General features: G+C 41.3%; 1 protein-coding gene across 1 annotated transcript in view; it reads right to left on the bottom strand.

Moving 5' to 3' along the window:
* The window catches only part of CPNE8 (copine 8), a 170923-nt gene extending 155619 nt beyond the window's left edge, over positions 1–15304 (bottom strand). The window contains exon 1 of the mRNA XM_024575726.4: positions 14791–15304. Within this exon, the coding sequence (XP_024431494.1) occupies positions 14791–14927 (137 nt within the window). The 5' untranslated portion in view covers positions 14928–15304. The remainder of the gene's footprint in view (positions 1–14790) is intronic.
* Positions 15305–16103: the final 799 nt, after the last annotated feature.

The raw sequence follows: 16103 nt of genomic DNA, 5'->3' as shown, positions 1-16103 counted from the left end.
CTACTAAGTGATAGGAAAAGGGTTTGCTGTTAAGACTGTGATATGAACACATGGACTCTGGTCCTAGATTAGTTATATTCCACTAATGGAACAGATTTGTAAACAAATATGTACAGCAAAATATGGAAATGTTAACAAATTCACTACAGATTTCATAAAAGGAGGGGTAGTCAATTCTATCTGAAGAATCAGACAGTCTTTGTTTATAGTGAGCGTGAAGCTTGAACTATGAGCAGAGGCCGTCCAGTAGGATAACAACATGAAGCAAAATTATTCCCACAAGAACCGAGGCGTGAGTACCATGATTCTCTCAGGAAATGCAAGCAGCCTGGTAGGGCGTAGTGTTTTGGAGACAGCGGTGGGAGAGGGCCGGGGGGGGGGGGGGGGGCGGGGGGGGGGGCGGGGGGGGGGGCGGGGGGGGGGCGGGGGGGGCGGGGGGGGGGGCGGGGGGGCGGGGGGGGGGCGGGGGGGGCGGGGGTTGCGGCTTGGAGAGAAAGAGACGAGGCTTGAAAAGCCAGGTCAGACTTACTGCACAGGCAGTTAAAGGGTTTTTTTTTTTTTACAAGAGAGCAGGAGTACGGTGCTATTTTCCCCTTTTGAACACACACAGCATCGAAAGCAGGGAGAAGGCTGCCCAGAGCAGGATGGGAAGTTGGGAGGGTGGACAAACCCATGCCGTGGTCTCCGCGGAGTCCGACAGGCCTGGACCCAGTCACAAGCAGAGTGGCCGGTCGTGTGAAAGAGATAACGCAGAAGTGACAGAGGGAGAGGGTCAGCGTGTGAGACTCAACTGGCAGAAAGTCTACTTGGGTACTGGGGCCACAGAGAAAATGGTGGGGACCACTTACTTATTCCCTGTAGGGTAGCAAACTGGAATTTCAGGACTGCCCATACACAGTTTGAAAACTCTCTGAAGCAATTCTGATGACCGTGACCCTGGTTTAGAATACCTGGTTTCGACCGTGCCCTTAAAACGAAAGCGACACAACCACATAATAATTTCATTCTTTAAATCCCAGCATATCCTATGTGCGCTGGAAATGTTCATCAAACAGCAGCACGTATTAAACTAATTCATCCATTCATTGTCCTCATTGAAACACAGGCTTTTTAATTTTGTTTTTGTCTAATGTTACAGTTAGACCCACTATTGAGGTCAGTGTCTCTGGAAAGATCTGATATAATAGGCAGGACGACATTTTAGGTTAAACATGTCGACTGAGCACTTAGATACTTCAGCTGTGTTACAAGCACTTAGGAAATTATTTAGGCAATCCAACAATCCTTACACCAGACAAGCGTCAGAAATGATGTGAGTTGTGGGTAGTGACTTAAATAAACACGGTCATTTTTTACCTGCGCACATGAACACAAGATCTGGGTTTGGTTTTCTTTTCTTTTCTTGCACAGAAAGCATTATTTCCTCTTCCATCTTCCCATTCTCGACACTTTGTTTTAGTTGAATTTAAACTTTTCTAAAATTTTGTTTTACCACTTTGTGGCACAAAATTAAAATTGGTGAAGCAAATACACAAGGAAAGCATTAGCTGATAAGTACCTATTGCTTCTTACAGAGGCGAGGCCACCAAACAGCTCTTATTACGAAGAAGAAGATTATTCCCAAGTGGAAGCATCACATCCTGTTGCACTTTATCAGTTCAGCCCACCAAGTAATTTATTAAAAACATCTTTCCCAAGACAAAAATCTTCATTCGGTTAAAGATGTGTTCATTTAGGTCCCTATGTAGATACGTTATTTAGGATATCATACATACAAATTCTAGTTCTTCTCTCTCTCTCTTTTTGCATATTATTGATCAGAGATTAAATAAGCAAATTGTCTGTCAGTAATAAGAAAGCCCTAAATGTCCACTTGTAACACTCTTTGCTCTGCTTGGAGACAAAGTTAATTTGCAATTACTTATTTGTTCCTCAATTCTTCAAATAAAACTTTATATAAACTAGTTTAGTAAGTCTTAGTTTATAAACTAAGGTAAAAACATGTTTTATGAAATTGCACTGGAAAAGTAATTTCAATACTCTGTATATAAACTAATATTTTTAAGGGTACAGACATAAACAAATCATGAGTATACAGATTCATTCTTCCAATCTGCCCATCAGGCAACAAATATTTATTGAAAACCTCCTACGTGGACAGCACACAGTAAGATTTTATGAAAATCAATGATAAAAAAAAAAATAGGCCCTCTCAGAGTTGGTAGGGGAGATAGAGACAGACATGCAAAAACCTAAATAATTATAAGCAGAATAAAATAAAAGCACAAAAATTGTGGTGTGGGAACTCAAAAAAGAAACAATTAATTCCAGTTCAAGAGAGGCTCAACAATGGTGGGAAGTGAGAGTCCACAGGAGAGACTTGGAGATTAGCCACATACTCCAACTGGCCTCCGGTCCACGTCTGAGAGGAGCCTGGAGGTGGCTGTCTGGGCCGGATGGGGAAAGACCCTGACCATCACATTCCTGAGCACCTTACTGAGGGGAAACATTGAAAGTTTCTGCAAAAGGAAAATCACACAATTCAACCTTCGTGTAGGATGTTAACTATACAACAAGTGAAGGACAGACCAAGGAAGAGAATTCTGAAGTCACAGAGAATATGCTCATAGTCTGGGGAAAAGGAGCAAATTCCTGGGTAAGAATGATGGCAGCAGGAATGGAAAGGAAGCACTCAAGATATGAGTACAAGTGTCAGTGACTCGTCATCAGTCACTGTAAGTAAATTAAAGATTGTAACAATGAAAATTAACAGCACACACGCCACATAGTATTGGTTTACTTTATTTCAAAAGTCGACTATAACACTCTTTCCCACAAAGCCCAGATGTCCCTTAAGAATTCTCCCAGGTACTACCTCAGGAAGCCAGCACTTAGTAACAACTAATCACTTCACACAGGATGCAGCCCATCTGCCATCTCCATTATAAACTCTAGGCCACAGAGATATAAATGGTGAAAACAAAAAAGTAACAAATTCCAAAAGTAAATGGCAAGCGAGGCACAGATACCTACTAATAGCAAACGTTTATTTTCATGGAGAAGAAAGCTAGCTGGCTACAGATCCTTCCTGAGAGGAAAAACTTGAACAGTAACAGCAGAACATATTTGACATCTCTTTGGGAGAATATTAAGTGAAATGAGGACTTTAAAGTAGGAAGTGGTTGGCATTAGAAAGAATCTACCTTAATACCCTTTAAAAAACTCAGACACTAGAAGGACCTAAGTTTTCAAATGTGTATTGACCATCACAAATTTTCCTTAACAAGAACATTTTTACAATTTACTTCAAGGTGCTGCTTCTCACGAGCTGTGAGGGCATCTCAGGTCATCTGGACCAGAGACACACCTTTCATAGGAACGCCCAGAGAGCGGAGGGATTGTTAAGGTCCCAGAGCCAGTGTCAGAAACAGACTGACACCTCGGGTGTCCACACTGCTTTGCTGGCATGTTTTATAAGGAAGGGAGAAGTCAAATAAATGTCATTTGAATGACTAAATGATGAGATTAAAACAAAGAATATGAAACCATTTCATTGAAATTATGAGAGACAAACCTTGAGTTGAAAAAATCAATCATCTTTTAGCTAGTATACTTCAAACTTCTCTCCAAAAATAGTTTTTAAATTCACTAATTTAAGTTAATGACTAATACAAACATTCACTAACAACTTAATACTATGTCTCCTTTTCCCAATACCTGCAAAGAGGTTTTGGATGAAACACTGGCGTAAATATCAAGTGCAATCAAATTTCTAATATTGCTGCTTCTGCAATTAGTTTGAAAGTTCAGATATCAAAATAAGTCAGATACTATGCTACGTCTAAAATAGGTCATTTAAATGGGATTCACAGATAAAGTTATTGTTCTGTATAGTTCTCAGGTATCACTTAGTCTCACTCATTTGCTTTCTCTTCACTAGCTCTCTCTTAGTCTTTGCTTTACAGCCAGGAAACATAAAGACCTACTGAGACATCAAAGAATGACTGAGCTTTCAGTTAAGGAGAAAACCACAAATAATGTGATGTTCCCTTTACAGGAGTACATTTAGATTTTTTTTTTAAAAGGCTGTTTGTAAGAATGCTCACAGAATTATACACATTGAGATGATACAATAACAAGGATCTGTGGGCAGTGAGAAACAAATTTCTCAAAGTGATTTTAAAACCACTATTATGCTAAGTAAGGTTGAGAAAAGTGTTGGTTTCAACCAGTTGTGGCAATTATAATCATATCTGGTTGATACCATACTCTCTGACATATGTGATTGTTTTTAAGAAAATTAATGTTATTTGTTTTTTATGGATATACACATACATATATACATACATATATATTCAGAGAGAGAAAGAAGCTAATTAACAAAGTAAAAAATATTGTCTTTTACAAAGTCATGTCACAATTCACATAGCATACTGTAGTGACATTTTCAATACCTAAGTAATTATTTTATTTACATTGGGATTCTGAAGAACACATTTATCGTATGAACATACTTGAACATATTTGAAGGGAAACCCTGAAATTATTATTAAAAAGCTTGCAAGCTGATTGGTGACGTCCTCATTATTCAGCAGTGGATTGAAATAATAGGGCTTGAGATCAATTTTCAACTCTAGCAACAAATATGAATGTCACAGAGTCAGTCCAATTAATTTTCTCTATTTTTTTAATTTGCCCAGTCCATTACCTTTCTCCGGCATTTAGTTTTCATCTTATCCTGCCTGCTGATTTCCAGTTAAACAGTCCTCTCATTATTTAATTTCCCACAGCTTCATTAGGTAACTCAGCAGCAGATTAAAAGACGAGAATCAATACTTGGAAACTAAACATCAAATGGTTAACATTCATGCCACTCATCTCAATTGTTCTATTCACAGCTCTCACCAATTGGGGACAAAAAAACACCAAAGAATTTCATATTCTCCTCAGTGATAGTGCTAATATCACCTAGTATAATTGTGTCTCTCCGCTTTGTAATTTCTCTTCAGTCACCAGCACCTGGGCGTGGATAGGAATGAGCCCCACCCTTAAAGCCTAAAATAACTTATAGAAAAGTGACAGAATATGGCTAGTTGTCAGCAGCATACATCCTAGGACTAGACATACTGGTTCTAAGGATTAGGGACTCAACCTTGGTTCTTACTGATCAGGAACTCAACCCTGCTACCTCCTAGATGGAAGACTTACGCCAAATTACTTACACACTCTCTCTGAATCCCAATCTTTTCAACTATAGAATAGGACATAACATCATCTGTTTTACAGAACTGTTGAAAGGAGGAGTGAATGAGTATGTAAGTGCTTTACACACTGGTTCACATATTTAGACTTTGACATTAACTTAAGTAAAATATACAGCAAATGTCCAACGCTTTTATCTTTCTTGGCCTTATTAGTACAGCTTTTATATTTGAATAGTTTTACTGTCTGAAAAATAAAAATATTTCCCAGGGATTATCAATGATATTTTGTTTCTTCAGAGTTTCAGGAAGAAAACTGATAATTCCCTCAGGAGGTTTGGAGTGTTGTTCTTTATAGAACAAACTTGACAAAACATCCCACAATTTGAAAAAGAATGCCGGATGGCTAACGTCCCTGGCTGACGAGGCATCAACACTGACGGCTATCACGAGGTTGAAAATATAAAGGCAAATATTAACAGGTGCAGCAAATATTAAAAGGTGCAGCAAGGCACCTTTTAAATATACCTTATTTTATTATCGGCAATAAATTCTTGCTCTCCTTTGGCCTAGGTTGTCATCTACTTCAATATCTTTTATCACATGCCCAACAGGAAAGAGCAGTCTAAATGTCAGCCCATAGATTTTATTGATCACATGTAAGAATTGCTAGAATGTGCTCTCATTCCCAAACTTTGTTGTTAAACACAGCCTCCTTTCTATCAATTCCCATTAGGTCCCATTAGATCTGTGTGTGCGGGAGTGGGGAAGCCACGGGGTGGAATCTGTGGAAGTTGAGTATGCATTTTCAAATCCACACTCTCTGGTCACTGTTCTATTCGACACCTCCTCTGGATATAGGTTGTATTTAGCCTGGGCTATGACATATGGTCTTTAACATGCAGCTTTAAAATTGTCACCTTGCAGGTCATGTCTCTATGACTCTCCAGATTGATGGTAAATTTTCCTAAAGTACAAGTACCCTCTCTTTTGTATTGCTATTTGCCACACAGCAATATACCCAAAAGAAAATGAGAGAAGACTAACAGCTACTAGTAAGTACTTTTTGTCATAGGCGTGGTGCTGGGAACTTTGTAGACTTTATTTCATCCACTTCTCCAATAATCTTATAAATTTGTTTTTTTTGATCATTTCCATATTACTGATTAGAAAATGAGATTCCAAAAGTTGAGATAAGTTCCCCAAAATAACATTCCAAAAAGGGATAAAAATAGGACTTAAAGACATCTATCTGTCTGACTCCTAATTCCATGTTCTTGCTGCTACACTCTGCTGCCCTCAATTCTCGTTAATCTCTACATGCAAGTTGCTCATGGGAATATAAGTATTTAGAAAGGCACAGCCAGTAGTTTAGACTTGACTCTGCTAAAGAGGAGTAGGGGAGAAGTAACCAAAACAAGGTATTAGAATCCCCTTAAGAAGGTAGCTTTTTAATTACTTCAGCTCTAGAAAACTATCCCCAATTTGGGGGTGGGGGCAGGGGAATCATAGGAGTTGTCAAGTGTTGGTGAATAACATTGCTCGCCTGTGGCATTATTTTGAATATTTACTATCTGAAATAAACTATGGAAAATAAGAGATAAGTTAAATAAATACAGTATACCAATATAATAGACTGTTACACAGTCAGGGAAGGTTATATTTTCAAAAACTATGACAGCAGCTTCTACATGATATAATATTGACAGAAAAGTTGAGAGAATATAAATTGTGTAGAATATAGTATAATTTCATTATATAATATATGTGAACATACAAAATCTGTCCAGAAAAAGTCCAGCCATTGTTAATATCACAAGATCAGTTCACACGACATTGATGTAACCTGGCAGCCAAGGAGAGTGGACTGGAATGCGCATGCATGAACAATGATGACTTCACTCTACTGGTCAGTGGGGGCAGTAGACGTCATTGAAAGAGCATGTGTACTGTGTGGCCATTACATTCAAAGTAACTGAGTGTGTAGAACAACGGATCTGCATCAAATTTTGCATTAAGTTTGAACATTTCTCTGCGGAAACTATTCGGGTGATTCAGAAGGCTGTAGCTAAGGGCAACTGATGATTGGCAGCTTCATCATGACAATGCGCCCACTCATGCATCATGTCGCATGCAGACTTTTTTTGTGAAACATCAAATCACCCAGGTAATTCACCCCCCTTACAGCCCAGATTTGGTGCCCTGCAACCTGTGGCTTTTCCCAAAACTAAAATCACCTTGGAGAGGGAAGAGGTTTCAGACCAGACCGTCAATGAGATTCAGGAAAATACAAGGGGGCAGCTGATGGAGATTGAGAGAACTGTGCAAAGTCCCCAGGTGCCTACTTTGAAGGGGACTGAGGTGTCATTGTCCGATGTACAATGTTTCTTGTATCTTGTATCTTCAATAAATGTCTCTTTTCCATAGTACATGGCTGGGTACCTTCTGGACAGACCTCATCGTATACACACACGATGAAGTGAGAGGGACTATAAAGGTGATGTTATAAATAAGAGAAATGAACTAAATACTCATAGTATGATGAAATAGTGAGTGGTTTTTATTTTGTGGTTAAATCAATTTGTAATAACTGAGTACTTACCTAATGTGGAAAGTAGTGTTTTAACTCATGTAGACATATTAACTTATTTAACCTTCAAAACAAATATAAGAGATAGGGTCTACTATTCTCCCCACTTTACAGATGAGAAAATTGAGGAACAGAGAGATAAAGTCACTTTCCAAGGTTTCACAGCTAGTAGTGGTACAGCTGGCCTAGTTCCACACCTATACACTTTGAGGCTAATAAAACTGGCTCTCATAAGCAAATGTTACTAGTATCAAACAGGCTAACAACTGAATGAAACCCCTTTGAGAGAAACTGTTTTTCTTCCCTGCCCTGAGTACACTCAAATAGGGAATGCAGGCTTCTGCCTCTTATGCCACAAATAATGTAACTAAAACAGTACAGCCACTAGCACCCTATTCTGTGGGGGGTCTTGCTTTGTGAATTGCTTCTAGATTCCCATTCTCCACATCCTAGGATTCTTTTAGAACACCCCTCCACATCCTAGGGTTCTTTCAGAATGCAGAATAACCCCAAATACTGGCAGAACAACACAGTAAGCCTTTTCTCTCCTAAGATATACCTCGGCAACTCCCGCACTGTGATTTCAAAATCACTGTCCAGAAATACCCCTAGAACAAATTTTCCTAAAACCCTGAAGCTAAAAACAAAAACAAACAAACAAAAACCATAAAATGTGACCCTCCAAAAAGCACTGTGAGATGACTACATTCTTTAACAAGACCTCAGGAACTGCAAAACCAGAAGAACCAGGTTATGGGCATGCCGTACCTTGACCCTCCGTTAACCTGCTATCTCCTTCATTAACAAGCTAACAGGAATTCTGTTTCCCTAGCTTACAGAAACAGAAGTTATCCCCTACCAACATCATCGGAAAACCTATTTACATGCTAACTTCAAACTGTCTGACTAAGAAGGGTGAAGTGTGGACGGGATAAACCCATGTGGTCTGGGGCGGAGCCAGCGCTCTGATTCTCTTTCACCACAGGGAACCAGAACGGAGCAGGCATCTGCTTCCAACTGGGCCGATTCCCACCGGACTAATCAGATTCTCTCTTTTGGAATCGGAATTGGCTTCCCCACATGGTAAGTTCATCACTAAGTGTAACCGGAACTGTGACACGTACACTTGTGAGGTACACGCCACCAGTGGGTGGAGAAACAAACAAAAAGTCTTTGAAGTTAGAGAATAACGAAGATGTGGAGAGGACCATATGAAAAGGAGAAGAAAGTAAAAAGCACACAAAAATTCCAATCATCTTCCTGTTTCATTCACAATATGCTTCCAGGCTGTCACAACCTTTCACGGATTATAGAAATCACAGAACCCCAATCACCCCAGCAGAGAAGCAAGAACAAGGACAGTGCTGAACTTGACACTATCATTTCTAACAGCAACAGTCTAACAGCAACGATTTTTTTCCTTTGTATAATGCTTTATCTTTTACCAAAGGCCTATAAACAATGATGTGAAAGAAAGTATATGTTTAACAATAAGCTCTCCAAAAGAAGTAAATGCATGTATGTATGTGTGTGTGTTGACATAATTGTAAAGTTTACAATTCATAAATAATAGTAATATATATAATATTTATAAATTCCATAGCGTTAATTGATCCCCACAGAATGTCTTAAATGCTGACAATAACAAAACATTAATCAAGCCCTGAGGTGCAGTGTTTGCATCGTGCCACGGGTGACTATTCCCACCACGGCCAACTTCAAGCTACCAATGTAAAGTCCGCGAACATGGATTGAGAATAGACGAACAGTAGCACCCAACTGCACATTTTCACCACACAGACTAAAAAGAGAGCATGGATCAGGGCAGAATAATTAAAAGTAATAACTTTCAGGTATGTCTCAACTTTCTCTTAAAATGTGATTCATTAAATTTTAGGTTTACATATCTAATTTTTAATAATCACTTTGTTTAACAACTGACATGCAAATTCCTGTCTCAATCCCATTTCCGCCAGCTCCGGCACACCATTAACAAGTGTCATCTTAATACTTCAGCAGGGCAGGTATTGCTAATCCAGGTCAAGTGACTATAGTCACAGAGTCATGTCCTCATCAAAGTAATTGATTAAAAAGTTTAACATGAATAACTAGTATGTGGTGAACCTAGAGATTTTGATTCAATAGATCTGGTGTGGAAGCCTAAGAATCTGTCTTTGAACAGGCAAAGTGCCTTCCCCATGCCAGACGATTTATTCAGAGAATACAGCACCCCGCATTTATCGACTACATATTCTGTGCCAATCTCATACTGTTTTGTGGATGAAAAAAGGGTTCTGTAATAAAACTTGACAAGTCCACTGATAGAAAGTAACCTCACAGGGTGAATAATCATAAATTTCCTAACTGGGTAGGTCATGGTGGGTAGCCATGCCCAGGCCTACATATAAATGCTCTACTAGCTGGTTTATCTTTTCCTTAAATGAGCCCTGTCCGTTGTTTCCAGGCATCTAGGTTAACACACCTCTGAAATGCCCCTTTCAGACCCCCAGGAGGCATAATCACCCTCAACAGAGCACCTAATCTTGACTCTCCTGTAATCCAATCCCCACCTTGCATTCTCCCATCTTTACATAATCTTCTTTATGTCCCCTCCTTAATCCCAAAAGCATAAAAGAAACTTCAAACTGTAGTTCTGAGAAACAGTTCTTTTCATTCTGTTGAGATCTTGCTTCCAGGCATAACCTGTTTGGCTCAAATAAATTCCTATAAAAATTCTCTACAGGTTTGGATGTTCTCACCCCCAACAACATGGACACAAAAGAGAGAAAACTTATCCTCAAGGAGAAAACAGAGACTAAGAATTCTAATGCAACCACTGAAGCAATTATAAGTGTCACCCCAAAATATGCCTTTCGGGGGGATAGTGATTATTTTAGGCTATTTAATTTTAAGAAACAGCAGACTTGGGAGAAACTCTGAAAACCAAGTAAACCAGCCAGGAGCACCTTGAAGTGTAGAGGAAATTTTTTTCTCCCCAGCACTACGATACTGCTACATCCCAGCTGTGTTGGGAAAACAGCAAAATCCAGCATGGAGGGGAGTCATAAGAGAAAATGATGTCTGGCCTGAGTCTTGAAAGAGCACAGGCTAATCAAGAAAAGGAGGAGCAGGGCGGAAGAAACATTCAGGGCAGAGACAGCAGCATGGGCATGGTCAAGTAGCCAGGAAAGATTTGATTCACTAGGACAACAGCACATGCTTTGGGATAACAGTACCCCAGCACTAAAGAGAATAACAGTGCCTCTTATTTGTGCTTTGGGACAACAGTACCCCAGTACTAAGGGGGATAACAGTGCCTCTTATTTGTGTTTTGGGACAACAGTACCCCAGTACTAAAGAGGATAACAATACCTCTTATTGTGCTTTGGGATAACAGTACCCCAGTACTAAAGAGGATAACAGTGCATCTTATTTGTGCTTTGGGATAACAGTAACCGAGTACTAAAGAGGACAACAGTGCCTCTTATTTGTGTTTTGCAGCCACATTGATCTGGGACAAGTTTTAGACACAGTAAGCACATGTTTGTTAGACTATGTTCAGTCACAGAGCACATGTGAGGAGTACCTGGAAACTAGACAGAAGAGGTATGGCCAGGCCAAGAAGAACTTTTTAGAATGTCTAGCACAAAATAAGTGTTCAATAAATTCCCACTTTGTACTCTTCCTTAGATATCAATGTTTAAAATTAGTTTTGTCAACATTCTAGAATTATAGCTGCGAAAGGATTTACATATGATAGCTAATCTACAGGTCTACAAAAACAGAATTCTCTCACTACTTTTATAATTCTAACTTCTCAATCAGAGAAGATGACAAAAGTCATCAAAAGCATGTGTTAGTACAACTAAGGTTCCAAGGAAAATAGGTGATTACGGTATGTTATTTTCTGGAGTGGTTTTATCTCATTCTAATTAATCATTTTCAGAATAAAATGGGAATATTATAGATACTATTTTCTGTTTCTAAGGTGGTATCGTATCAGCTATAGACATTTTAATTAGGTGACCCAATTAACTTAAAAAGCCATTAATTAACATAATAAAGAAAAATGAATCCAAGAGATAAATGGATGGAAGGAATGTCATAAATCCAGCAAGAAACATATATTTGTCATCCTAACACACCAATTTTGTAGCCACTACAAAACCTCTATGTACACAGTCCCTTCTCTAACACAAACTATGCCCGTCTTGTCTTGTCTCCCCTCAAGCCCGACTTCCTCTTTGTAGTATATTCCAGACACTCTGTTCCATGATGACCTGTTCCCTCCCTGTGCATGAACTTCTTTGGATCTAGTCCTATAGGTTCATGTTATGTCATATTTATTTCCCAACTGGATTTTCCATTTTCAGAGAGCTTCTCTTGCATTCTCATGGAGCATGGCATAATGCTAGTCATATAAAAGACACTAAAACACGTGGTCAATAAACAGAGTAAATGATTTCCAGGAATTATATTTAGCTTCAAGCCTCAATTGCTGACTTTCTCACCTCCCTAAAAATAAAGATGAAAACATAAAGCTTTTTAAAAGTCTTAGATTGGGCACAATGAAAAGAGGTTATCAGAAGGGTTTCTATTTCTGAGTTGCTTGTTAAGTATGAGCAAATTACCAGAGGGCTCTAATTAAAAAGGCATGGGAATTTTTTGCTCTACTTGCCCGCTGTAAGGCTGAGGGGCCTACAGTTGGGCCTTGCTGCTCAGTGAAATCCCAACAAGCATCTTAGGATATATGCTCTTCACGCACATCAAAGAGCAGAGAGAAAGAGGTACAGGTATCTCAAGGCTGCTTCTATCCTTGTCTTCTTGAACCAGTTTTTTGAAGTTCAGAGGAGAAGGACTATTTATAGAATCCCATAACTGAATTATATAATATATTCATTAAATAAATACTATTGCTGGTATCATAATAATAACAGCATTTTTACCACTTTCTTTGTGACATACATTGTATAAGCACCTTTCAGACGTTATCTTATTAAACTCTGACAACACTCTGGATAAGATATATACCATAATCACCCTCACTTTAGAGATGAGGCAGCTTAAATTAGGTAAGACGTTGTCCCAAGTAACAACATAAGCCACAAAATCAGAATCTGTAACCAGACCTCTTATGCCAACGCCCGAAGAACACCATCATCTATGATTACAAGATTCAATTCTTAACAATGTAAGTACAATAAGTACTAGGGTCTCTTTTGGAACTTTGTTTTTCTATTTGAAAAGTTGAAAATTAAAAACAAGACACCAAATTAGTAGTATGAAAAAGGCTGGAAAAGGGCATTTCTGGGACCTAAGGTAGCCAGCTGAAACAAAGTGCTTTAAAGCCAATAAACTTCGGGATTCCCAGTGTACTCACAGCAAACAAGCACCCAGGAAAAATAAAAATTAAAAAATAATAATAATAAACCACCCAGAGTGGTTAAATGTGGACCCTTTTGACAGAAAGACCAGCTAAGGTATAATTTCTCTGAAGCTACTATAATCATCCTAAGAGCTTCAGGGAAATTCAGTAAATTTACAAAATATTTATACCCATTCCACATCCGGGCCACATGGCATTCAGACTTTGTAGGATGTTCAGCAGAGGATAAGAATGCTAAAAATGCAGTTAATGTAGGACTTTCCACTGTGTATTATCTATATATACTAATAACCTTCCTCTAGCATCCAAAGCTGGCTTCAGAGTTAAAAGAAAAAAAAAAGGCCTAGAAATTAATGTCAAAATAGAGTTTTCCAGACAGCTTCACCTGTTCAATTGACAGAAAGAAATCTGTGGAAGCACTTAAAACAGTGGCCATAGAGTAAAACAATTTAATGTTTAACTGTCAAAATCAGCATTATAGTTTCCACAGTTTGAGGTCAGCAGTAAGAGGGACCAAGCAGTCCTGGGAGATACACACACACTCACACACACACGTATATATACATACATATATACACACACACACACACATATTTTTTTCAGGGAGAGCTAATTAAGCCTTTCGAAGGCTTATTTATATGGAAGATTCCCCATGTTTATTAGATTTCTTTAAGGCAAGTTTTAGCAATGAGAGAAAGGGGAAGATTTGAGGGCATTAAAAACAATCTTGGGGCAAAAGTGGACAAGTGAGAAGAGAGTTTTCCAACAAGAGAGATCAAAGTCTGCCAACAAGGGAGTGAATTATAATTTGCAAATTCTCTCTCTCCTCTTTCTATTATCAGGTTAGTTTCAGCCCACTTCTTCAAAATCTGCCATATAGCAGTTGGTCTGCTTTATTTACAGGGAAACTGAACCCAAAGAACGGAAGGCAAAGGTGTTTGAAATTTACAGTCCTTGGGCAACCGTGTAGGTTGTAATCAGCACCCAAATATGTCTACTTCCTGGCAGAAAACAGAGGCTTCCCAGATTTTAGGTAAGGCACACAGAGTCTGCAAAATGCTGGAGCCATGATCTCTGTGTATCAGGCGTGAGGCAGACAGCCAGGAGGAGTGGAGGGGGTGGAGCCGCGAGCCTGAGGGTTCCAGGAAGGGGGCGGGGGGCGGGGAAGGAAGCTGCAGAGGTTGGAGCCAACAGCTGCCGGAGCACGTTTCCCCACACCACGTAGGGAGAGTCCCGGGCCACTGTGCGCAGCGGTCCTCAGCGCTTAGGCAATGCTGTCCCCTACGATTCCCGTCAACAGTACAGCTCGGGTTTGGGACGTAAAAAGGGCTTGCAAAGTGGGTGGCAGCAGTTCTCGCCGCTGAGTCACTGCCCAGCCAACTTTTACAGCATTTTCCAGAAAAGAAAAAAGCCTCGGTCCCGTAAACCACTCAATTCTAGTTTGCGCTATCCGCTCAGCGCCTCGCGACCCGGGGGTGACTCCGGGCCCCACAACTGGGGTGTTTGCCACTCATCGCGCAACTTCTCATTCGCTCAAAGCCTCGGAGTATCCCGAGCGCGGGCCAAGCGCTACCAGCCCGGGGCAGGAGGGAGGGGAAAGGCTGCTTCCTCACCTGCAGGAGACGGACACCTCCACCCGCGTGGCCGGGATGGCCGCACTCAGCTGGTTCAAGTCCCCGATGCCGGCAGTGCTGGTGTAGCGGCTGTCCATCTTGGGTGGAGGCGCGGTGGACTTGTCCAGCGCCCACATCCAAAGCTCCTGCAAATGAAGGCTCCCAGCCCAGCTCCAGGCAGACCAGGTTAGGGGTTGAGGGTGGAGGCAGAGGAAGGAGGCGGAGGCAGCTCTCGGGTAGGAGGAGGGAGTGGTAAGGCGGACCTCTGCACTGAGCCCCCGAGGGAGCCACGAGTTACAGTCCCGGCTGTGGCTGAAGCTGCCAGAGAAGTGATGCCCCAGGCTGCTGGCTTCCCTGCCCCCTCCTTGCAGTCAGCAGCCTTGGCGGACACTCCGTAATCTTTTTCTGGCTCTGAGAGGCTCGGCGAAGTCACCGGGCAACCTGGTGGGATAGGTGGCACCCGACCCAGACCGTCTAGGACAGAAACCTCTGGCCCGCTCTGCTTGCGGATTGGATTTTGTCTCCGCCCCTACACACCCACACCCGCCTCCTGGGCCTTGACTCCCTTCTGTCAATCAGGTGTGGACCGGAATGTCAAGCAGTTTCTTAGCCTGGGTTGGGAGCTGGAGGTGTGGGCGCTTCTGCCGGTTCCTCTCTCCTCTATCGTAAATCCACCCCTTCCCACCCAGCGCTGATCCTCACCCCACCCGTGGAGCCCCGCAGAGGTCCCTTCCACTATGCCCTTGGGCAGATGAGCTGGATCCCTGCTTCTGGAATGCCCGCCCTCTGCCACTTGGGGGTTAGGGACCATGGGACTTGAAGACGAGCTCCAACCTTATGAAAACGGTGGTAAAGTGACAGTTCAATATATGGGACTAGGCGAGAGCAGATTGGACTCTAAGGTGGAGGGAACAAAACTATTTGGGATTTAAGGGAGCCATCTGGTTTCCCTCTTCCCTCAGCTCTTTGGAACGTGGGGGCCTAATGGTGACAATTCTACATTCGGGACTCTTCTGCGCCCCCTTGTTTCCAAATGCAGGTAAATTCTGCCCTGAAACCCGGAGGACACAGCCGTGTAATGCAGCTGCCTCACCCCAATCCCAACCCGCAACACCTGAATGAAACTGCAGGGAGAGAAGCAGAGAAGTGAGCGCTGTGTGTAGAAAACCGAGTTCTTGGGCAGCCAGACTGGTGCCAGGCTGCAGAAGCGGCGAAAGCACAGGGAGGTATCCGCTGCTCACCTCCATTTCAGCCACCTGTACTGCCTGCACCTTCCCACCAAACTCGCCCGTGCGCCTGCGGGTCCCCAGGCG

The sequence above is a fragment of the Desmodus rotundus genome, chromosome 3 (assembly GCF_022682495.2).
Source record: "Desmodus rotundus isolate HL8 chromosome 3, HLdesRot8A.1, whole genome shotgun sequence".
Taxonomy (NCBI): Eukaryota; Metazoa; Chordata; class Mammalia; order Chiroptera; family Phyllostomidae; genus Desmodus; species Desmodus rotundus.
This window is presented reverse-complemented; position numbering and strand designations above follow the sequence as displayed.